This window comes from Tachyglossus aculeatus, chromosome 17 (genome assembly GCF_015852505.1).
Source record: "Tachyglossus aculeatus isolate mTacAcu1 chromosome 17, mTacAcu1.pri, whole genome shotgun sequence".
Lineage (NCBI taxonomy): Eukaryota > Metazoa > Chordata > Mammalia > Monotremata > Tachyglossidae > Tachyglossus > Tachyglossus aculeatus.
This window is the reverse complement of record NC_052082.1, coordinates 16737167-16762871: the sequence shown is the minus strand read 5'-3', so window position 1 is coordinate 16762871 and position 25705 is coordinate 16737167. Positions and strand designations below refer to the sequence as shown.

At 46.5% G+C, this 25705-nt stretch overlaps 1 protein-coding gene across 1 annotated transcript in view; it reads right to left on the bottom strand.

Moving 5' to 3' along the window:
• The window catches only part of CLYBL (citramalyl-CoA lyase), a 192252-nt gene extending 181021 nt beyond the window's left edge, over nt 1-11231 (bottom strand). Inside the window, exon 1 of the mRNA XM_038758796.1 lies at nt 11143-11231. Within this exon, the coding sequence (XP_038614724.1) occupies nt 11143-11231 (89 nt within the window). The remainder of the gene's footprint in view (nt 1-11142) is intronic.
• Nucleotides 11232-25705: the final 14474 nt, after the last annotated feature.

Genomic DNA, 25705 nt, shown 5'->3' with positions numbered 1-25705 from the left:
AAAAAATGTGAATCGACAGGGAGAGAAGCAGGGAAGCAGCTGACCTAGGGAATGTGACAAGAAGACACTTTCACATTCATTTGAATTTCTAATTGCTAATTTCTTAGCAATTTTAAGAAACCCCCAGTAACAGCAACAAGGAGTGAGGTAAAAGGATGGGTGCCCCAGAAGGGTAAAAGGGTATTTATATATTTATACCTGTATATATGTATATACCTGTATATATGTATATATGTTTGTACATATTTATTACTCTATTTATTTATCTTGTACATATCTATTCCATTTATTTTATTTTGTTAGTATGTTTGGTTTCGTTCTCTGTCTTCCCCTTCTAGACTGTGAGCCCACTGTTGGGTAGGGACTGTCTCTATATGTTGCCAACTTGTACTTCCCAAGCGCTTAGTACAGTGCTCTGCACACAGTAAGCGCTCAATAAATACGATTGATTGATTGATATGAAAAAAGAAATGTGATTTCCTCAATATATATTTGATCCAGAGGTGACAGAGAGGTACTTTGGTTAATATCAAATCCAGATTTGGTATGACCCTTAAGGAAAGGCTTGTTTTGACACTGCCAACGAAAAGCTTGTTTTGGAAACTAATTTCACCCCGGATCCAAATCTCAAACTGTATATTGCTTGGGGTATGAATCATCGCTTGTTGTGTGTGACCGGGTTTGGAAGAGGTATGCCTTCATTCCTCGCAGAAACTCTGCTGGTGTTTCCAGACCTGGCTGCTAAAAAAAATCCGGGGTTCTGTTTGACTTCTGCTTGCCTGAGCGCTGTTTGCATTGGAAAGTAATCTGGAAACAATCCTGATTTCTTTCCCCAAAGGGGAAAATCAAAGCAAGTGGGAACTACTTTATTGAATTTTGGTAGAAGGCAACTGCAGATCCCCCATTGTATTAGCACCCCCTAGTGCCTCATCGGTGGAATAGCACGAGCGCTCAATAAATACGATTGATTGATTTGCCAAACTTTTCTCAGAGAACTGAGACTCATTTGGGACAAAAAAAAAAAAGAAGACCATTGCCCTGAAACTGAAAAAAAAATAGATTTAAGCCGACCGTGTTTCAGCTCCTGATGATGATGATGGCATTTATTAAGCGCTTACTATGTGCTAAGCACTGTTCTAAGTGCTGGGGAGTTTACAAGGTGATCAGGTTGTCGGGGCTCACAGTCTTCATCCCCATTTTACAATGAGGGAACTGAGGCCCAGAGAAGGGAAGTGACTTGCCCAAAGTCAAACTGAAAAAAAATAGATTAAAACCGACCGTGTTTCACCTCCTGATGATGATGATGGCATTTATTAAGCGCTTACTATGTGCAAAGCACTGTTCTAAGCGCTGGGGAGTTTACAAGGTGATCAGGTTGTCCCACGGGGGGCTCACAGTCTTCATCCCCATTTTACAGATGAGGGAACTGAGGCCCAGAGAAGGGAAGCAACTTGCCCAAAGTCAACCAGCTGACAATTGGCGGAGCCAGGATTTGAACCCATGAACTCTGGCTCCAAAGCCCGGGCTCTTTCCAGTGAGCCACGTTGCTTCTCCTGGGCTGTGAGCCCACTGTTGGGTAGGGACTGTCTCTATATGTTGCCGACTTGTACTCCCCAAGCGCTTAGTACAGTGCTCTGCACACGGTAAGCGTTCAATAAATACGATTGATTGATTGGAAGCTCAAACATGTAATTCCATCGTGGAATTTTAAGCCACATAATCCACCTGAAGTTTGCATCAATAAAATGGGTATCCCCCAACGAGACTCTTCCATTTCAAAGCCGGCTCAAGTCTTCTTTCCAACCCCGCCAGCCAGAAGCTGACACTTGGCCCTACTTTCAGGGGTTGGGTGAAAACGGGGCCTGATTCTGGTGGAATGATCCCAAAATAATAATAATAATGTTGGCATTTGTTAAGCGCTTACTATGTGCAAAGCACTGTTCTAAGCGCTGGGGGGGCTACAAAGTGATCAGGTTGTCCCACGGGGGGCTCACAGTCTTAATCCCCATTTTACAGATGAGGTAACTGAGGCTCAGAGAAGTTAGGTGACTTGCCCAAGGTCACACAGCAGACATGTGGCGGAGCCGGGATTTGAACCCATGACCTCTGACTCCTAAGCCCGTGCTCTTTCCACTGAGCCACGCTGCCTGGCTCACCTCCCACTTTAGATTCTTCAGGTCAAGTTCATATTTCTGTTGCCAAATTGCACTAGAGGCAGTGTGGCTTAGTGGAAAGAGCACAGGCCTGAGAGCCAGGGGTCATGGGTTCTAATCCTGGCTCCGTCACTTATCAGCTGTGTGACTTTGGGCAAGACACAACTTCTCTGTGCCTCAGTTACCTCATGTAGAAAATGGGGATTAAGACTGTGAGCCCCACGTGGGACAACCTGATTGCCTTGTATCACCCCAGTGCTTAGAACAGTGCTTGGCACATAGTAAGCGCTTAACAAATGCCATTATTATCATTATTATTATTACTTTACAAGTGCTTAGTACAGCACTATGCACACAGTAAGTGCTCAATAAATATGATTGAAAGAATGAATATTTCAAAAAACGTCAGTGGAAAAAAAGGTAGCTGATTGAGCTCCATTAGATTGCAAGACATTTGGAGACAAAACACATCTTTTACTTGTTGAATATTGCCAAGCACTCAGCACAGTGGTTTGCCCACGGTAGACAGGACACTGTTCTGGTCACAATAGGTGCTTGATAAATATTGATGACGATGATTCATTCATTCAACTGTATTTATTGAGGGCTTACTGTGTGCAGAGCACTGTACTAAGTGCTAGGGAGAGTATAGTACAGCAATAAAAAGACATTCTCTGCCCACAACAAGTTTACAGTTTAGAGATTGGGAGACAGACATCAATACAAATAAATAAATTACAGATGTGTAGAGGAGGGCTGTGGGGCTGGGAGGGGGAAAGAGCAAAGGGAGAAGTCTTGGGGTTGCTGAAGGGAGTGGGAGAAGAGGAATGGAGGGGCTTAATCTGGGAAGGCCTCTTGGAGGAGATGTGCCCTCAATAAAGCTTTGAAGTGTGTGTGGGGGGGAGTAATTGATGATAATGCTGAAGCAACTGATGAGAGGTCAATGGGGGAAGGGTTGGGGTGGCCCTGCCAGGCCGCCCAGAACTCTGTTATATTGTACTCTCCTAAGCGCTCAGTACAGTGCTCTTAGTACAGGCAGGTGATGGAGCCAGGATTAGAATCCAGGTCCTTCTGCCTCTCAGACTTGTGCTCTAGCCCCTGGACCACGCTGCTTCTCAGCTCTTGCAGACACTTGTCTGCAGAGTAAGCTTGGGCAAGCCACTTCCCTGTGCCTCAGTTCCCTCATCTGTAAAATGGAGATTAAGACCGTGAGCCCCGCGTGGGACACGGACAGAGTAGAGGGGAGCAAACTGGGGCATGGCTCCCTGAGTTTCTCGGGAGTTTCCCTGCCGACTTCCATGTGCTGGTCTCGGGGCTCTGAGGAGAAACAGTACAGTTGTACAAAGCTTCAATGGCACCATTGCCCATTTACTTCTGGCCAAAGAGCAGCATCACCGCTTAATACAGTGCTCTGCACATAGTAAGTGCTCAATTAACACCACTGATTAATTGAACGATTGACCCCAGGAGGCAGCAAGTAACCCCGCTGCTCTTCCACTGCACCTGGATAGGCCCTTGACACCCATGGGGTGACAGGAGCCTGGGGAGGTAATAATAATCATTTTTTAGAAATGATTGTGGAGTCAGTTTAGTGCTCCTCCCCCTATGAACTGTAAGCTCACTGTGGACAGGGAATATATCTACCAACTCTGTTATATTGTGCTCTCCCAAGTGCCTCAGTACAGAGCTCTGTGCACAATAAATGTTCAATAAATACCACTGAATGATTGGTGACAAGATAATCAGGTTGGAGAGTCCCTATACCACCTGGGGCTCGAAGTGTAATGGGGAGGGAGAACAGGAACTTAACATTTTACAGATGAGTAAACTGAAGCAGATGAAATTATTGTGCACTTATTCAGGGAAACTGTGTCTCGGCAGCAGAGATGGGCCCTCAAGTATACATGGCGGGATAAACAGACAAACTTAGTTCCAAGCACTTTAGCACAGCACAGAGTAAGTTCTCAATAAATACCTTTGCTGATGACATTATTTTTCAGACTTCAGACTGACTCTCTGCACCCAGCATTCTCCCTGCCTGGGAGGGAGGTTCCAAATCTCCTGCTGGATCTCGGGGACACCAGGGACACATGCCACACAACCCATTCTACGTGCTTTGGGGCCAGTTGCATTAATTCCCTACTTAATCAGAACTGTTTATTGAGCATCTCCTGTGCTCAAACCACTGCACTGAGTGCTTGGGAGAATGCAAGAGAATTAGTAGACATGATCCCTGCCCTCTGGGATATTACAATCTAGTGAGGGAGACAGACACTAGTAGGAAGTAAGGGAGTATAAAGATATGTCCATAAATGTTCTGGAGGTGGGGGTATTAGTACCCAAGTGTTTAGGTTGTGCTGAAGTGGTAAAGGGGTGGCAGATCTAACCTGGGGGGATTCATTTTAATTAGTCCCCCTCTCCCCACTACCACTGTCCTATAAGTCTCCAGGCTGGGCTAGAGTTCCTGCCCTGAAGCAGCTGGGCCCCATGATGGGAGGAGATGCCAGCCTGATAAACTCAGGTCAACCCTGCTTCTTAGCAAGGCACTCCTGCCCACGCCATGGCAGTGTGGGGGGAAGGCGGCAGAGCTGCTCGGGGTTGGGAGCGCGGGGAGGTGTCTTCTGCAGAGTTCTGGTCTCCTCAGCTACGGCTAGACCTTGACTGAGGAAGGTTCCAGGGCAGATGCACTAACAATAATGATGATAATGGCATTTGTTAAGCGCTTACTATGTGCAAAGCACTGTACTAAGTGCTGGGGGGGGGAAACAAGGTGATCAGGTTGTCCCACGTGGGGCTCACAGTCTTAATTTTAATTTAATCTAATTTAATTTAATCTTAATTTTACAGATGAGGTAACTGAGGCTCAGAGAAATTAAGTGTCTTGCCCAAGGTCACACAGCAGACATGTGGCGGAGCTGGGATTAGAACCCATGACCTCTGATTCCCAAACCTGTGCTCTTTCCACTGAGCCAGGCTGCTTCTCTTCACTACCCACCCCCTGGTACCTGTCCCCTTTATCCAGCTCTGCCCCCTGGGATCTCCTCCTCCTCCTGCTGCATGAGATTATCCTCCTCTTTTTTTTTTTTGTTATGGTATTTGTTAAGCCTTTACTATGTGCCAGGCACTGTTCTAAGCACCAGGGTAGATACATGGTAATCAGGAAGGACACAGTCCCTGTCCCACATTTTACAGATGAGGTAACTGAGGCACAGGAAAGTTAAGTGATTTGCCCAAGGTCACACAGCAGACAAGTGGCGGAGCCAGGACTAAAACGCAGGTTCTTCTGAATTCAGGGGCTGTGCTCTATCCACTAGGCCATGCCATTTCTCATAAATTGTTGTATTTGTTAAGTGCTTACTAAGTGCCAGGTACTGTTCTAAGCGCTGGGGTACACACGAGGTAATCAGGATGGACACAGTCCGTGTCCCACATGGGGCTCACAGTCTCAATCCCCATTTTACAGGTAAGTGAGGCACAGAGAAGTGAAGTAACATGCCCAAGGTCACACAGCAGACAAGTGGTGGAGCTGGGATTAGAACCCAGGTCCCTCTGATTTCCAGGCCCGTGCGCTATCCACTAGTCCGTGCTGCTTCCTCTTCCTCACCCAATCCTCGTCATGCCTTCTACTCCAGTGCTGCGGTCAGTCTCACCTCAAAAAGTAGGTCTCAGTAAATCATGGGTCAAAATTCCATTGTGTGAACTCCCAAAGTTTATTCTCTTGGTGCTTCCAATTAAATAAAAAGTTATATTTTCTCCATTACAGAGGGCCTTTTTTTATTCTTGTTTTGTCATTTTCTTTGGTGCCTTGTTCCATGAGTAATCAATAAATTCTGGAGATGATGATGATGTCAGCTTTTTTGGTCTACAGGGAAAGAGTGTAGGAAGAATTCTCACAATTCAATCCCATTGGATGCAGATTAATAATAATGATGATGATGGCATTTATTAAGTGCTTACTATGTGCAAAGCACTGGGGAGTTACGAGGTGATTAGGTTGTCCCTCGAAGGGCTCACAGTCTTAATCCCCATTTTACAGATGAGGTAACAGGCACAGAGAAGTTAAGTGACTTTCCCAAAGTCACACAGCTGACTTGGGTTCCTACCTCGGTCTTCAGGGGAGAAGTACCAGCCAGATATTTCCTCACTCTTCTTGCTCCTTCCCTTCCCCACAGCACCTGTATATATGTATATATGTTTGTGCATATTTATTACTCTATTTATTTATTTATTTTACTTGTACATATCTATCCTATTTATTTTATTTTGTTAGTATGTTTGGTTTTGTTCTCTGTCTCCCCCTTTTAGACTGTGAGCCCACTGTTGGGTAGGGACTGTCTCTATATGTTGCCAATTTGTACTTCCCAAGCGCTTAGTCCAGTGCTCTGCACATAGTAAGCGCTCAATAAATACGATTGATGATGATGATGATGATGATGCTTGGGTCATTCACATCACAATTTCATGACTCCTACCCAAGGGTAGAAATGTGACGTAGCCACACTATCTAAAATGTCAATCCAAAACAAGTGGCCACGAACCTGACCTGTGAGCAAGAGAAAATGCTGTTTCTGAAGGCCACGAAAGCCTTCAAGAAGTTATTAAGCAGTTATCTTCTACTAGTACAGTGATCTGCACACAGTAAGCAAGCTCATTTAGGGCAGGGAATTTTGTCTACCAACTCTATGGTACTGCATTCTCCTAAGCATTTAGTACAGTACTCTGCACAGAGTAACCTCTCAATAAATACCACTAATGGATTAAACACTTAACACTGTTACTACTCTGTCGCTACACTTACACCAATCTATGATCGGGATGATCTGAATTTATAACAAACTCCAAAATGGCACAAAAATAGAAAATGGGTGGGTATCCTCTAAGGTCACTGTGGGCAGGAAACATATCTACCAACTCTTATATTGTTTTCTCCCATGCACTTAGAACAGTGCTCAGCACACAGTAAGTACTCAAGAAATACAATTAATTGATGGGGTACCCATGGAAAAGAAAAGTACTGTTTGTCCCCAAAGATACATAGGTGTTTAAAGGAAGGGAAAGGGATCTCCCAGCCCCACAGTACTTAAGTACATATCTGTAATTTATTTATTTGTACTGATATCTGTCTCCCCACCTCTAGGCTGAAAGGTCATTGTAGGCAGGGAATGTGTCCGTTTGATGTTGTATCGTAATCTCCCAAGATCGTAGAACAGTGCTCTGCACACGTTAAGCCCTCAATAAGTACGACTGAATGAATGAATGAAAAGGAAGGTGTTCTACAAGTCACTCTCCTCCAAGAAGCCTTCTCTGACTAACCTCGTCTCTCCCACTGTTCGCTCTTCCTTCTGTTGCCTACGTTCATTCACTCATTTATTGTCCTATTTATTAGAGAAGCAGCATGGCTCAGTGGGAAGAGCAGGAGTTTGGGAGTCGGAGGTCATGGGTTCTAATCCCGGCTCCGTCAGCTGCGTGACTTTGGCCAAGTCACTTCACTTCTCTGGGCCTCAGTTCCCTCACCTGGAAAACGGGGATGAAGACTGTGAGCCCCACGTGGGACAACCCGATCACCTTATATCCTCTCCAGCGCTTAGAGCAGTGCTTTGCACACAGTAAGCGCTTAACAAATGCCATCATTATTATTATTATTTATTATTATTGAGCGCTTACAACAAACTCACAGTCTAAAGAAGCAGCGTGACTCAGTGGAAAGAGCCCGGACTTTGGAGTCAGAGGTCATGGGTTCAAATCCCGGCTCCGCCACTTGTCAGCTGTGTGACTTTGGGCAAGTCACTTCACTTCTCTGGGCCTCAGTTCCCTCATCTGTAAAATGGGGATTAAGACAGTGAGCCCCACGTGGGACAACCTGATCACCTTGTACCCCCCAGCGCTTAGAACAGCACTTTGCACATAGTAAGCGCTTAAATACCATCATTATTATTATTATTATTAAAGAGGGGAAGACAGACATCAATACAAATAAATAAAACAACATGGACATAAGTGCTTTGGGGCTGGGTCTGTACCCCTAAACACTTTGATACTCCTCCCGCCCCCAGCCCCACAGTGTTTATGTACACACTCTTCCTCTCTGTTGCTTCCCCTCTCTCTGTGACTCATTTTGACGTCTGCCTTCCCCACTACACCGTAAACTCTTCTAGGGCAGGGACCGGGGCCCCTGGCAGAGTGGATGGAGCATGGGCCCGGGAGTCGGAAGGTCATGGGTTCTAATCCTGACTCTGCTACTTGTCTGCTATGTGACCTTGGGCAAGTCACCTCACTTCTCTGTGCCTCAGTTCCCTCATCTGTAAAATGGGGACGAAGATTGTAAGGCCCAAGTGGGACAGGGACTGTGTCCAATCCAATTTGCTTGTAATAATAATAATAATAATAACAGTATTTGTTAAGCGCTTAGTACGTGCCAAGCCCTGTTCTAAGCGCTGGGGTAGATACAAGATAATCAGGTTGTCCCACATGGGGCTCACAGACTTAATCCCCATTTTACAGATGAGGCAACTGAGGCCCAGAGAAATTAAGTGACTTGCCCAAAGTCACACAGTTGATTAGTGGATGAGCCGAGATTAGAACTCAGGACTTCTGACTCCCAAGCTGGGCTCTTTCCACTGAGCTTGTATCCACCCCAGCTCTTAGTACAGTGTCTGGAACATAGTAAGTGCTTAACGAATACCATCATTATTATGAAGCAGCATGGCTTAGTGGAAAGAGCACAGGCTTGGGAGTCAGAGGACGTGGGTTCTAATCGCAGGCTCTGTCACTTGTCTGCTGTGTGACCTTGGGCACTTAACTTCTCTGTGCTTCAGTTACCTCATCTGCAAAATAGGGTTTGAGACTGTGAGCACCACGTGGGACAACCTGATTACCCTGAATAATTAAGTATGGCATTTGTTAAGCGCTTACTTTGTGCCAAGGACTGTTCTAAGTGCTGGGGCAGATACAGTGTAATCGGGTTGTCCCACATGGGGCTCACACTTTTAATCCCCATTTCACAGCTGAGGGAACTGAGGCCTAGAGAAGTGAAGTGCCTTGCCCATGGTCACCCAGCAGATGAGTTGTGGAGCCGGGATTGCAAACCACGTCCTCTGACTCCCAAGCCTGGGCTCTCTCCACTAAGCCTGGCTACTTCTTGCTTGGCACACAGCTGGCGCTCAACAAATACCATTTTTGTTATTATTAACGCCATCGGATCGTACTCTCCGAAGCGCAGTAAGTGCTCAATATGCTGCGTGGACTGCTTAGTGTTGGAGGAAGGAGGAGGAAGGAGGTGGCGGGCAGTATTCGCAGACATGTGCCGGGGGCCCCGGGGAGCAGAGTGCGGGGGTTGGTCAGGACAGGACAGAGCCAGGACCGGGCAGGATAGGACAGGACAGTGCAAGGACCGGACAGGACAGGGCCAGGACCAGACAGGACCCGGACTGGACAGAACAGGGCCAGGATTTATTTATTTATTTATTTATTTATTTATTTATTTATTTATTTATTTAACTTGTACATATCTATTCTATTTATTTTATTTTGTTAGTATGTTTGGTTTTGTTCTCTGTCTCCCCCTTCTAGACCGTGAGCCCACTGTTGGGTAGGGACTGTCTCTATATGTTGCCAGCTTGTACTTCCCAAGCGCTTAGTACAGTGCTCTGCACACAGTAAGCGCTCAATAAATACGATTGATTGATTGACCGGACAGGGCCAAGTCAGGGCAGGGACAGGGTAGGGCAGGGACAGGATAGGGCAGGACAGAGCAAGGACCAGACAGGACAGGGCCAGGATACGACAGAGCAAGGACCGGACAGGACAGGACAGGGCCAGACAGGACAGAGCAAGGACTGGACAGGACAGGGCCAGGATAGGACAGAGCAAGGACCGGACAGGACAGGGCCAGGATAGGACAGAGCAAGGACTGGACAGGACAGGGCCAGGACCGGACAGGGCCAGGATAGGACAGGGGAAGGACCGGATGGGGCCAGGACAGGGCAGGGACAGGACCACAGAGGACAGAGCAAGGACCGGACAGGACAGGGCCAGGATAGGACAGAGCAAGGACTGGACAGGACAGGGCCAGGATAGGACAGAGCAAGGACCGGACAGGACAGGGCCAGGATAGGACAGAGCAAGGACCGGACAGGACAGGGCCAGGATAGGACATGGCAAGGACCGGACAGGACAGGGCCAGGATAGGACAGGGCAAGGACCGGACAGGACAGGGCCAGGATAGGACAGAGCAAGGACCGGACAGGACAGGGCCAGGATAGGACAGAGCAAGGACCGGACAGGACAGGGCCAGGATAGGACAGAGCAAGGACCGGACAGGACAGGGCCAGGACAGGGCCAGGATAGGACAGAGCAAGGACCAGACAGGACAGGGCCAGGACAGACAGAGCAAGGACCGGACAGGACAGGGCCAGGATAGGACAGAGCAAGGACCGGACGGGACAGGGACAGGATAGGACAGAGCAAGGACCGGACAGGACAGGGCCAGGATAGGGCCAGGATAGGACAGAGCAAGGACCAGACAGGACAGGGCCAGGATAGACAGAGCAAGGACTGGACAGGACAGGGCCAGGATAGGACAGAGCAAGGACTGGACAGGACAGGGCCAGGATAGGACAGAGCAAGGACTGGACAGGACAGGGCCAGGATAGGACAGAGCAAGGACCGGACAGGATAGGGCCAGGACAGGACACAGTGAGGACCGGACAGGAGAGGGCCAGGATAGGACAGAGCGAGGACCGGACAGGACAGGGCCAGGACCGGACGGGGCCAGGACAGGACAGGGACAGGATAGGACAGAGCAAAGACCGGACAGGACAGGGCCAGGCCAGGACCGGACAGGGCCAGGCCAGGCCCGGCTTTCCCAAACACTTAGTCCAGTGCTGTGCACACAGTAAGCGCTCAACAAATACGACTGACTGACTGACTGACTGACTGAATGCCGGTTTCGGGTCGGGGTCCGCCCGGGCGGGGACAAGTCGAAACTCACAGAGTCCGGGTGGCTGCGCCCTGGGCTCCCGTCACGGCTGTCGTCAGGGCCGCCGCCCGGCCGGCCCTCCTTGCCAGCAGAAACGCCATCTTCCCTCCCCTCCCGGCCCGCCTCCCCCTCGCCCATCATCCCTGCCCCCGGAGCTCCGCCCAGGGAGAAGCAGCGGGCCTCAGTGGAAAGAGCCCGGGCTTTGCAGTCAGAGCTCCTGGGTTCAAATCTCACCTCTGCCACCCCTCAGCTGGGTGACTTGGGGCAAGTCACTTCACTTCTCTGGGCCTCAGTGACCTCATCTGGAAAGTGGGGATGAAGACTGGGAGCCCCCCTCGTGGGACAACCTGATCACCTTGTAACCTCCCCAGCGCTTAGAACAGTGCTCTGCACAGAGTAAGCGCTTAATAAATGCCATTATTATTATTATTATTAAGATTGTGGGACAATCTGATCACTTTGTAACCTCCCCAGCGCTTAGAACAGTGCTTTGCACAGAGTAAACGCTTAATAAATGCCATTATTATTATTATTATTATTACAGTAATCTCCCCAGCGCTTACAAAAGTGCTTTGCACAGAGTAAGCGCTTAATAAATGCCATTATTATTATTATTATTATAACAGTAACCTCCCCAGCGCTTAGAACATCGCTTTGCACAGAGTAAGCGCTTAATAAATGCCATCATTATTATTATTATTATTATTATAACAGTAACCTCCCCAGCGCTTAAAACAGTGCTTTCCACAGAGTAAGCGCTTAATAAATGCCATTATTACTATTATTATTATTAAGGTTCTGGGACAATCTGATCACTTTGTAACCTCCCCAGTGCTTAGGACAGTGCTTTGCACATAGTAAGCACTTAATAAATGTCATTATTATTATTATTATTATTATAACAGTAACCTCCCCAGCGCTTAGAACAGTGCTTTGCACAGAGTAAGCGCTTAATAAATGTCATTATTATTATTATTTATTATTATTATAACAGTAACCTCCCAGCGCTTAGAACAGTGCTTTGCACATAGTAAGTGCTTAATAAATGTCATTATTATTATTATTATTATTATAACAGTAACCTCCCCAGCGCTTAGAACAGTCCTTTGCACAGAGTAAGCGCTTAATAAATGTCATTATTATTATTATTATTACCTCCCCAGCGCTTAGAACAGTTCTTTGCTCATATTATTCTCTGGGCCTCAGTTCCCTCATCTGTAAAATGGGAATTAAGACTGTGAACCCCCCGTGGGACAACCTGATCACCTTGTAACCTCCCCAGCGCTTAGAACAGTGCTTTGCACATAGTAAGCGCTTAATAAATGCCATTATTATCATTATTATTATTATTATAACCTCCCCAGCGCTTAGAACAGTGCTTTGCACATAGTAAGCGCTTGGCTCAGTGGAAAGAGCCCGGGCTTTGGAGTCAGAGGTCATGGGTTCAAATCCCGACTCCGCCAACTGTCGGCTGTGTGACTTTGGGCACGTCACTTAACTTCTCTCGGCCTCATTTACCTCATCTGTAAAATGGGGATTAAGACTGTGAGCCCTACGTGGGATCAACGTGATCACCTTGTACCCTCCCCAGCGCTTAGAACAGTGTTTTGCACATAGTAAGCGCTTAACAAATACCATCATCACCATCAATAAATGCCATCACTATTATTATTATTATTAATTATAGCCCCCCAGCGCTTAGAACAGTGCTTTGCACATAGTAAGCGCTTAATAAATGCCATCATCATTATTATTCACCCAGTGACCCCGCCCATCCCTTCCCCTATAGCTACGCCCCTCCATGGCCCCGCCCCTCCCGGGCCCCGCCCACTCCTTATCACATAATAATAATAATAATAATAATAATAATAATGGCATTTATTAAGCACTTACTGTGTGCAAAGCACTGTTCTAAGCGCTGGGGAGGTTACAACGTGATCAGGTTGTCCCACGGGGGGCTCAGTCTTAATTCCCATTTTGCAGATGAGGCAACTGAGGCCCAGAGAATAATAATAATAATGATGGTATTTATTAAGCGCTTACTGTGTGCAAAGCACTGTTCTAAGCGCTGGGGAGGTTACAACGTGATCAGGTTGTCCCACGGGGGGCTCACAGTCTTAATTCCCAATTTGCAGATGTGGTAACTGAGGCCCAGAGAATAATAATAATAATAATGATAATAATAATAATGATGGCATTTATTAAGCGCTTACTATGTACAAAGCACTGTTCTAAGCGCTGGGGAGGTTACAAGGTGATCAGGTTGTCCCACGGGGACTCACAGTCTTAATCCCCATTTTACAGGTGAGGTAACTGAGGCCCAGAGAAGTTAAGTGACTTGCCCAAAGTCACATAGCTGACAGTTGGCGGGGTCGGGATTTGAACCCATGACCTCTGACTCCAAAGCCCGGGCTCTTTCCACTGAGCCATGCTAGTCCGGCCCTCCGGGGCCCCGCTCCCTCCGAGGCCCCCCGCCCATCCCTTACCCAATAATAATAATAACGATAATAATGATGACATTTATTAAGCGCTTACTATAAGCAAAGCACTGTTCTAAGCGCTGAGGAGGTTACAAGGTAATCAGGCTGTTCCACGGGGGGCTTACAGTCCTAATCCCATGAGGAAACTGAGGCACCGAAAAGCGCCTCATAGAGAAGCAGCGTGGCTCAGTGGAAAGAGCTCGCGCTCTGGAGTCAGAGGCCATGGGTTCAAATCCAGACTCCGCCAATTGCCAGCTGTGTGACTTTGCGCAAGTCACTTAACTTTCCCTATTTTAAAATGGCATTTGTTAAGCGCTTACTGTGTGCAAAGCACTATTCTAAGCGCTGGGGAGGTTACAAGGTAATCAGGTTGTCCCACGGGGGGCTCACAGTCTTAATCCCCATTGTGCAGAGAAGGTAACTGAGGCCCAGAAAAGTTAAGTGACTTGTCCAAAGTCACACAGCTCACAATTGGCGGAGTCGGAATTTGAACCCATGACCTCTGACTCCAAAGCCCGGGCTCTTTCCACTGAGCCACGCTGCTTCTCCATAGCTCTGTCCCCTCCGCTACCCCTACTAAGGCAGCTGTGGGGTTTAGGGGATAGATCCCGGATTGGCCAGTCAGAGGGCGTGGGTTCTAATTCCTCCTCCACCACTCGTCTGCTGTGTGACCTTGGGCAAGTTGCTTAATCCCTCTGTGCTTCAGTTCCCTCATTTGTAAAATGGGAATGAAGACTGTGAGCCCCAGGTGGGACAACCTTGATTACTTTGTATCTACCCCAGTGCTTAGAGAAGCAGCGTGGCCCAGTGGATAGAGCCCGGGCTTTGGAGTCGGAGGTCATGGGTTCGAATCCCAGCTCCTCCACATGTCTGCTGTGTGACCTTGGGCAAGTCACTTAACTTCTCGGAGCCTCAGTTACCACATCTGTAAAATGGGGATGATGACTGTGAGCCCCACAACCTGATCACCTTGTATCCCCCCCAGCGCTTAGAACAGTGCTTTGCACACAGTAAGCGCTTAACAAATGCCATTATTATTATTAAAACTATGATTTGCCCATAATCAGATAATCACATAATCATTATTATTACCAGATATCCCGGTCCCTCCACAATCCTGCCCCCTCTGCTGCCAAGCGCTTAGTACAGTGCTCTGCACACAGTAAGCACTCAATAAATACGATTGATGATGATGATGATGAAATAGCCCAGCCCCTCCCCGCCCCGCCCCTTCCCACTTCATCCCATCCCTTAAGTGACTTCGGGCAAGTCACTTCACTTCTCTGTGCCGCAGTTACCTCATCTGTAAAATGGGTTTTAGGACTGTGAGCCCCACCTGATTACCTTGCCTCTCCCCCAGTGCTTGGAAAGGTACTTGGCACATAGTAAGAGCTTTGCAAATGCTACCATTATTATTATTATTCCCTCTCTTCCTTAAGGGGATCGATTCCCGAGCGTCGTTGAGCCTCTGTGGAACGGGGCAATGGGTTGGGGGTCTTCTCCTGAAGCTACCTCGGGGTGCGTATTCTCTGCCCCCTTGGCAACAGTACACCCAACCCGGGCTCAGCTTCCATGACGGGTTTCCATCATATCAGGCCCTCGTGCCTCTTTTCGGTTTTCTCTGAGACCCCAGCCCCGTCATTAGGGACGGCTTTTCTCCAGCTGGCCGGTTTAGAGCATCCCCAGTCCATGAATCAATCAATCTTATTTATTGAACGCTTCCTGTTGGCAGAGTACTGTACTAAGTGCTTGGGAGAGTACAATACAACGGAGTTGGTGGGTATGTTCCCTGCCCACAATGAGAGTACAGCCTAGAGGGGGAGGCAGACATTAATAGAATAAATGAGGCCTTACCTCCTCCAGGAGGCCTTCCCGGACTGAGCCCCTTCCTTCCTCTCCTCTTCGTCCCCCTCTCCATCCCCCCATCTTGCCTCCTTCCCTTCCCCACAGCACCTGTATATATGCATATATGTCTGTACATATTTATTACTCTATTTATTTATTCATTTATTTTACTTGTACATATCTATTCTATTTATTTTATTTTGTTAGCATGTTTGGTTTTGGTCTCTGTCTCCCCCTTTTAGACTGTGAGCCCACTGTTGGGTAAGGACTGTGTCTATATGTTGCCAACTTGTACTTCCTGTACTTGTGTGCTCTGCACACAGTAAGCGCTCAATAAATACGATTGATTGATTGATTGAAATGAACAGATATGTACATAAGTGCTGGGGGGGCTGAAGCAGGGGTGAATAGAGGGTGCAAATCTAAATGCAAAACCTTGGAGTGGAGTTCAGTTAATTCAGGTTTGAGGTTCATAAAAATGTGACTGGGTTAAATCAGCACAAGTTGGGGGACCAAGTAATTGCAGGCCTACCTGGTTCTATATAATTTGTGCCAGTGTGAAATAGGCTTGCCAGCATGTGGGAACTTCCCTTTAATCTTTGGGATAGCATAAGTAGCTGATTTAGCTGGGACTCAATGCTTTCTCTTGTCTTACTCTTTACTCTCTTTATCTTAATAAAAAAAAACAAGCCCTAACCCACAATATGAAGAGGGAGGGCAAGACTGAGGAAGTAGCTTCAGATGGATTGAGGGGCCAGAGATATGCAGTGTGTGAAACTTGAGTGGAGGTTACATACAGAATAAAAATTTCAAAGTTGTAAGCACTAGAGAGTGAAAATCCAAGGAAGGGCTTGTTAGTCCCACAGACTGAAAATGGCTACTTGACACATTTTTCAATTCAACCATTCCTTCTTCAGTACCCCACAGCTTAAGGATTTGATGGTCAACAAGCCACGTGAAATCGAGCCACATGTTAACGCCTTCCCAGCTAAGCTCTCCTTGGATTTGTAGAATTATCTATAACGCACAGACAGGAGGTTGCCAGCAGGTCTCCTTCACAACCTTATGACCCCACAGCAGGAGAGAGAGCATATGATTTGAGTATTACTTGGATGTTGAGGGGTCATCTCGGGATCAAGAGGCCAGACGGTGTTTACCACTGGAAGTGGGCAAATCTGTGAATTCAGGGATAAGCCTGCCTTTGCTTTCGTTTACAAGAATTGTACAGTAAGTACTATAACTGAAACTCCTTTTTTTTTTTCTGTGGTTCTTTCTACACAACTCAGCAGAGACAGGCTGCTTTCTGCAAACCACAGTTTGCCTTCTGGAGAAACCCTGGAGGTTGCATTAGAAAAAGTTGGATTTTCTATGATGTCTTTGGCACTGAGATGTTGTCCTAAGACCATTTCCCAAACTTGCTTTTTTGTTCACTCTATCCTCAACTCCATCAATGAAAGAGAACAGAATGGCTCACATGATCTGTCTCCTAATTTCTCTGTTCTCTTTCCTGTCCACCTGGCTTGGGCAAATGAAATTTTCTGTCATCTTCTTTCCAAGGACCTGAGAACGTGTGCTGGCACTAATTAAGATTCGGTTTACTCTTGTCCAGAATTAATTGTCACCTCCAGATTGTAGGGAGTGATTTGGATTAGTTATTTGAAGGTAAGTGATCCGTTTGGGCAGTTGAGATTTTGAGAGATTTTAGCCAATTGGCACCTCAGAAACATTCTAAATGTAAACCAGCCTCCTGTGGCCAAGATCAGCAGTTCCCATCTTTTCCTGCTGATCCTTTGAAACTATAGCTGAATGTCAGAGACTCTTTCTACTCCTTTTCTCTCTCCTGCTCCGGCCTCACCACCTTAGAGTTTCTTTAACTTTCAAAAACTGGGGCTTGGTGCTACCCACTTCCTTCGGGAAGATTTAAAAATGGCTCGTTGACATGAACTTTTGTTTTGCATTAGAACGCTGAGCTCCTCGGGGCAGAGACCATGTTTGTGTCCACTCTGAAATCTCCTCACTGCTGATCAGTGCCTCACTCGGAGTGTTTAATAAATGATTGGTTGGGCTGGCCCTGGGGCAGATGTTGTTTTTGAGAAAGGATCTAATTTACGTAAAAATACTGCAATCAACATCGACCTTTCTTTAGTGAGAACTGGGCTGTGTCAACAAGATGAAAATAATAATTGTAATGAAAGTAATAATAATAATAATAAGGCTGGTGTTTATTAAGCACTTTCTATGCTCCAACTGCTGAGGTAGATATAATTGATCAGACACAGTCCCTGCCCCACACGGAGCTCACTGTCTAGGAGAGGAGAACATGGATCTCATCTCCATTTTACAGATGAGGAACAGTGACTTGTCCAAGGCAGTGGAGCTGGGATTAGAATCCAAATCTCCTGACTCCCAGCCTCGCACTCAAGCCACTAGGCCAGGCTCTGCCTCCAATGATGTATTTAAGGACAGATGTTAGTGGATCCATCAATCAATCGATGATATCTATTGAGCACTTCCTGTGTGCAGAGCATCATCATCATCATCATCATCAATGGTATTTATTGTGTGTTTACTACATGCAGTACACTGTACTAAGCATTTGGGAGAGTACATTACAAACAAGCACTGTACTAAGCACTTGGGAGAGTACAAAACAATAGAGTTGGTAGATGTGTTTCCTGACTTCAGGGAGAATACATCAAGAGCGCTGCCTCTCAGTCTCATCGCCTAAGGGAGAGATGGTATTTTCTACCTTTTCCTTCCTGTTCTCCTGAGCTACCCTCTGATGGAACCAGAAGTCCTGAGCCAGGCCCAAAAGGACAGGATGGCAATAAATATCCCAGGGAGTTGCTAGCAGTAGGTGAGTGTTGACTTTTATCTGGGATAAGTGGGAGGCCGGCATAAGGCCTCACAGTCTCACAGAAAAATACCCTGCCTGAAAGACCTCCAATTCAGCGTGTTGAATCGGAACGGAAAGAACTAATTTCCCAAACCAAACAAATTCTTCTTCTATTAGCTGGCCAGTGACTGAGGCATTGTTAATGCAGGCAGATAGATGCAGGTAGGAGGTGAAATTCTTTCTACTTACCTTAGGTTTGCCCCCTGTAGATCCAGCCATTGATTGGTTGATTGATGGATAGGTGATGATCTGAGCCCCTATTCCTTCCTCCAGAGGTTCCCCAGTTACTTTTTTTTATAGTAGTTATTGAGTGCTTACTATGCATCAAACACTGTTCAGAGCTCTGGAGTAGATACAAGTCAGGTTGGACACAGTCCCTGACCCACATGGGGCTCACAGTCTAAGGATGGAGAACAGGTACTGAATCCCTATTTTACAACTATGGAAATTGAAGCCCAGATAAGTTAAGTGACTTGTCCAAGGTCACACAGCAGGCAAGGAGGAGAGCTGGGATTAGAACCCATGTCCTCCGGCTTCTGGGCCCAGGTTTTATCCATTAGTCCATGCTGCTTCCCAGTTTATTACCCAGATTTCAAATTCTTCTTAAGTACTTATGCTGAGTGCAGAAGGAAGCCTGAATTTTTACTTCCAAAGCAGATGGATTAGACCACCAAAACAAACAAAAAGAATGGACGAAATTAAAGACTTTCCTTGTCTAGTTCGGTCAGTTCATCAGGTTAGAAGAAGAGAGAGTTAACTCCAGGACAGCCAACAAAAATAAACTGGGACCCAGGGTTTGTTTAGAGGAGGGTTACCTGAGATTTCATCCACCCTAGGGAGCTAAAAAATCACATCAAAGAGCTTGGGCCAACAGCGAAAGAGAGATTTTTACAGGGTTTTTTTGTTGTTGTTGTTTTTAAGGGGGAGGCAGGAGAAGAGAAGGCCATGAGAAAACGAAGGGTAGGTGACTGCAGTGTTTATTACAGTAAGGAAGCATGTTCAGTGCAGAGGCAGTGTTGAATCAAAAGTGGGGTGGGGCAAGGTGGCTGAAGAAAGAAGGTGGGGTTAGAAAGGGGGATGAATGAAAGGAGCAAGTCAGGGCTATGCAGAAGGGAGGAGAAGAGAAAAGGAGGGCTAAGTGGGGGAAGGCCTCTTGGAGGAGATAGATGTTCCTTCAATAAGGCTTTGAAGAGGGAGAGAGTACTTTTCTGTCAGACATGAGGTGGGAGGGCATTCCAGGTGAGAGGCAGGACACGGGCGAGGGGATGGCAGTGAGATAGACAAGATTGAGGTACAGTGAGAAGGTGATTCCCAAATCTACACTAAATAGCCCTCATCTCTCACCCTCTCTGCAGTTTTACATTTTATTCATTCAATCAATCATATTTACTGAGTGCTTACTGTGTGCAGAGCACTGTACTAAGCACTTGCATTTCCTCCTGCCTTCAAGACATCTCCACTTGGATGTCCCGCCGACACCTCAAACTTTTCACATATCCAAAACAGAACTCCTTACCTTCACACCCAAACCCTATCCTCTCCCTGATTTTCCTACACCACCATCTTTCCTGTCTACAACTTGGAATGGGCACCCTTGACTCATCTCTATGTCATATATGTTGCCAACTTGTACTTCCCAAGCGCTTAGTACAGTGCTCTGCACACAGTAATAATAATAATAATGATGGTATTTGTTAAGCGCTTACTATGTGCAAAGCACTGTTCTAAGCGCTGGGGAGGTTACAAGGTGATCAGGTTGTCCCACGGGGGGCTCACAGTTTTAATCCCCATTTTACAGATGAGATAACTGAGGCACAGAGAAGTTAACTGACTTGCCCAAAGTCACACAGCTGACAGTTGGTGGAGCCGGAAGTTGGCGGAGCCATGACCTCTGACTCCAAAGCCCGTGCTCTTCCCACTGAGCCACGCTGCTTCCAGTAAGCGCTCAATAAATACGATTGAATGAATGAATGAATTCAACCCACATATTCAATCTACCCCTAAATCCTGTCTGTTCCACCTTCACAACATCGCTAAAATCCACCCTTTCCTCTCCATCCAAACTGCTATCACGTTAATCCAAGCACTTATCCTATAGCGCCTTGATTGCTATATCAGCCTCCTTGCTGACCTCCCTGCCTGCTATCTCTCTCCACTCCAATCCATACTTCACTCTGCTGCCTGGATCATTTTTCGACAACAACGTTCAGTCCCTGTTTCCTCACACCTCAAGAACCTCCAGCCTGTGCACCTCCACAACAAACAGAATCTCCTTACCATTGGCTTTAAAGCACTCCATCACCTTGTCCCCCCTACCTCACCTCCCTGCTCTCCTAAAAACTACTTCTCAGCTTGCACCCTTTGTTCCTCTAATGCCAATCTACTTACTGTGCCTCCGTCTCGTCTATCTCGCAGCCGACCTCTCACCCATGTCCTGCTTCTGGCCTGGAATGCCCTCCCTCTTCATATCAAATAATTACTCTCCCCACCTTCAAATGCTAATTGAAGGTACATCTCCTCCAAGAGGCCTTCCCTAACCCCTTATTTCCTCTTGTTCCTCTTCCTTCTGCGTCACCCTGATTTGCTTGCTCCCTTTAGTCACCACTCTCGGCCCATTAGCACTTTGTACTTATCTGTAATTTATTTATTTATATTATTGTCTGTCTTCCCTTCTAGACTATAAGCTACCACTCTACCAACTCTGCTATATTGTTATATTGTACTCTCTCAAACACTTAGTATGGGGTGCTGCACACAGTACGGGACCGTTTCTATATGTTGCCGACTTGTACTTCCCAAGCGCTTAGTACAGTGCTCTGTACACAGTAAGGGCTCAATAAATGCGATTGAATAAATGAATAAGTGCTCAATAAATATGATTGATTGAATGATATCTATAATTTATTTTAATGTCTGTCTCCCCCTCTGGACTGTAAGCTCCTTGTGAGGAGGCATTGTATTGTATTATACTCTCCCAAGAGCTTAGTATAGTGCTCTGCAGGAAGTAAACACTCAGTAAATACCATTGATTGTGCGACTGGTGCTGCCCTTGCCATTTGGGAGAAATAATAATAACCATACTTGGATCTGTACCCTTTGTACATTTGACATTCACCCCTCCCTCAGCGCCACAGCCTTCCTCTTCGCTAGCATTGCCGATTTCGATCTTAGGACACTTGAGAAAGAGAATTGCGGCTTTTCATTCATTCATTCATTCATTCAATCACATTTATTGAGCGCTTACTGTGTGCAGAGCACTGTACTAAGCGCTTGGGAAGTACAAGTTGGCGACATATAGAGATGGTCCCTACCCAACAATGGGCTCACAGTCTAGAAGGGGGAGACAGACAACAAAACAAAACATGTGGACAGGTGTCAAGTTGTCAGAATAAATAGAATTAAAGCCAAATAACAATGATAGCGATTATTAAGCGCTTACTGTGTGCACTGTTCTAAGCACTGGATAAATGCACATCATTAACAAAATAAATAGAATAGTAAATATGTACAAGTAGAGTAATAAATCTGTACTTATGTACAGAGAGGCAGGCAGCGTGGCTCAGTGGAAAGAGCATGGGCTTTGGAGTCAGAGGTCATGGGTTCAAATCCCAGCTTTGATAAACCACCTCGAAAACGGTCCATCTTTGGAGAATTTGCCAAAGGGGAGGATGTCGGTCCATAAAGTCAGATTGGTTTTGCGGTAGCAGCCCTGACAGCAGATAGCTAGCTATCTGTTCTGTCTTCCTGAGGGGCCATCATGGGAACGGTGCCTCTGCCCACTCTAAAACCGAGTGATCCTTGACGTGGGGAACCTAAAAGAGGAAGTTTCTTCTTGAGTAGTTCCAGAGAGGGCCAGATTGTTCTTTCTGGACTGAAGCAGACTCAGTGCAAATCTCTTGCTGCTACTGTTCCGCATCTGGTGCATTCTGCGTCCAGTGACCACCCCGAAACCCCTCTCCCTTCTATTCCCCTCCATCATGGCTGTTGCTTCCACTTTGCCTCTGCCCCGTTGCTATGTGTGATGGGAAAGCCTCAAGAAATCTACCAAGAGGTCTACAGTGAGCAAGGCATTCTTAAAGTCTTCAGTGGACACCTTATGGGCAGGAGCCTGGGGAGCGAGATTTAGGGTGGGCTGCCTAGAGGAACTTTGCAGAGCCGGCACGCCTTAATCCACCATCCAGGCCTTGAGGCTTATTTCACTGAGTCCGTTTCCGAGCCAAACTCCCGGTTAGCCGGTTCAGGCCATTTCCTGAAGGGGGGCCAAGTAGATTTGGGGAATGGATTAAGGGTGGTGGTGCATGAACCTACAATCTCCTTGAAAAAGGCTGCCGACCTCTTCTCATGCATCCCTGCTCTATTTGCTAGGCAACAATTGGAATATTTTGTAATTATCGTCCTCTGGTGCAACATTGTCCTTCCCTTGCTCATCTGTTCAGACAACCAGCACTTCCTCCCCGCCGCTCCCCCACCAAAATAAACAGCCATATGGAGGAAACATTAAAAGCATTGGATCCTAAGGAAAAACAAAAGCAGCTTACTGTTGTGGCAGAGAGGCTGATCTCTAGGTGATTGACCCTTAGTTAAACTGGAAGAGACAAGTTTAGGTGCTTCTACATCTATCAGGTGAGAGGCTGAAACACACCATAGTAGGAGACTTTGCGAACGCTTCCAGAAAGAGGTCTGAAGGGAAAGCAGTCAATAGCTCTTCAGATCCACTGGTCTGAACAAAGGTTAGAAGGAGGCACTGAAAACAAAAGGTCACCACTATGTGATCACAATGTCTTTGGGAAATTGGCTTTAACTGAAAAACCCAGGGAGGCCATGGCTGCATCTACACGTGGTGAGTGTAGCTTGGGGAGCAGATTTTTATTTCCAATAGATAGTTCCATTTCTAACCAGAATATGAACGGGGGGGGTGTCCACTTAGCCTGCTCCAAGCCAGCTTTGGAGGGAATTGCCATGCTCCAGAAACTATGCACTAAAATTGGTCATGTCCACGAAGCACGTAAAAGCACCTGCTTTTGACTTGTCAGTAGAAAAGTTTGAAAACTCAATTGTTTTCACTCTTACTGTTTGTAAAAATACAGTCTCAGCAATTGGCAATCCTGCTCAGGAACCAAAACCCCAACTCTCTAGAGAAGCAGCATGGCTTAGTGGAAAGAGCACAGATTTGGAAGTCTGAGGACCTGGATTCTAATCCCGACTCCACCACTTACTTGAGGTGTGAACCATGAGAAATCACTTAAACTTCTCTGGGCCTCCATTTACTCATCTGCAAAATGGGAATTAAATCCTACTTGCTCTTACTTAGAGTGTAAACCCCAAATGGGGCAGGGACTCTGTATGGCCTGATTATCTTCTATCCAGCCCAGCGCTTAGTACAGTGCTTGGCACATAGTAAGCGCTTAATAAATACCACTATTAGTGCATCAGCCTAGTGATAGTTCAGCCGGTAACCAGCAGTGGAAGCGAGTGAAGTGGAATCGCCGACAATATCCAGGAACAATGTCGTGTTGTACCAAGAGAAGAGAGCCAGATGGGAGAAAGAACTTTGAAGGCACACATGCTGGAGATAGTTTGAGGAATTGCTTTTTTCTTTTCTTTTTTTTCAAGGTTTTGCTCAGTGTTTATCATATGTCAGACGCTGTACTAAGTGCTGGGATAGATACAAGCTAATCAGCTTGGAAACGGTCCATGTCCCACATGGGGCTCACAGTCTTAATCCCTATTTTACAGATGAGATAATTGAGGCATAGGAAGTGAAATGACTTCCCCAAGGTCACAGTGCAGACAAGTGGCAGCTCTGGCATTAATAATAATAATAATGATTATTGTATTTGTGGGATATGAACTGCATCCAAACAGACTACCTTGTATCTACTCCAGTGCTTAGAACTGAGCTTGGCACATAGTAAGCACTTAACAAATACCATAATCGTTGTTATTATTATTATTAATCACTGTATGGTATTTGTTAATAAATACCATAATCGTTGTTATTATTATTATTATTAATCACTGTATGGTATTTGTTAACAAATACCATAATCGTTGCTATTATTATTATTATTATTATTAATCACTGTATGGTATTTGTTAAGCGCTTACTATGTGCCGAGATCAGTTCTAAGCACTGGAGTAGATACAAGGTAGTCTGTTTGGATGCAGTTCATATCCCACATTCTTAATCCCCATTTTACAGTTGAGGTAACTGAGGCACAGAGAAGTTAAGTGACTTGCCCAAGGTCACACAGCTGACAAGTAGCAGAGCTGGGATTAGAACCCATGGCCTCTGACTCCCAAGCCCCTGCTCTTGCATCTAGGCCATGCTGCTTTTTTGTGCTGAATCCAATCCGGGCTCAGAAGGTGTTTTATTTTAGTAGGTGTGACACCCCCTTCCCCTCCCCAAGCCACACCAAACTTCACCCCCCCTTCTCCCCACTTGTGTTGGCGTCAGTATCAAGCCCAGTGTTGGAAAGAGCATCCTGACTCCCCATCCTTCCGCTGCCACAGGGAGCACTGTGCATGGAATTATAGTGAGTAGGATAACTTGGGATGAGCACCAGGTGTGAGCTGGGGTGTAGTGGTTGAATAGAGAGAGGATAAGAAAGAGGGAGACCGCACCAGGAGGGCAATACCAGAAGGAGCCTACATGGGCTCTTAGGTATCATTCTTTCCCTCCAACTTAATTCCAAATATTAATAATAATTGTGGTATTTGTTCAGTGCTTACTGTGTTAAGTGCTACTAGGTGCTGGGATGGATACAAGCAAATTAGATTGGACACAGTCCCTGTCCCACATGGGACTCACAGACTCAATCCCCATTTTACAGATAACTGAGGCCCAGAGAAGTGAAGTGACTTGCCCAAGTCACAGGTCCAAACCCTTCTGTGGTCCTGGGAGCCGTGGCTCTGGGTTCCTGAGTGGAGTCACCAAAGAGGCAAGCAGCAGACATTCATTCATTCATTCAATCGTATTTATTGAGCACTTACTGTGCGCAGAGCACTGTACTAAGTGCTTGGGAAGTACAAGTTGGCAACATATAGAGACGGTCCCTACCCAACAATGGGTACATCTGAAGCAGCTCTCAAAGATCCTCAAAGGTAGCCTGCTGGGCTAGCCCCAGAGCAAGCCCCTGGCTTCCTGGCCCAAGCACGTTGTCAGAGTCTTGACCCTCCTGGGTCAGCAGTTGGAGATGCTGACTGTCTCCATTCCAGATTGTGATCAGGAATACCAGAGTCTCCTTCGGGATTGAAGGGTGGGAGGATGTGGGGACCGACGAGGAGAACGTGTCTGACTGCTACATAGGGTTTCTTGTCGTTTTTCTTGCTCTTTTCCTCCTCCTCCTCCTCC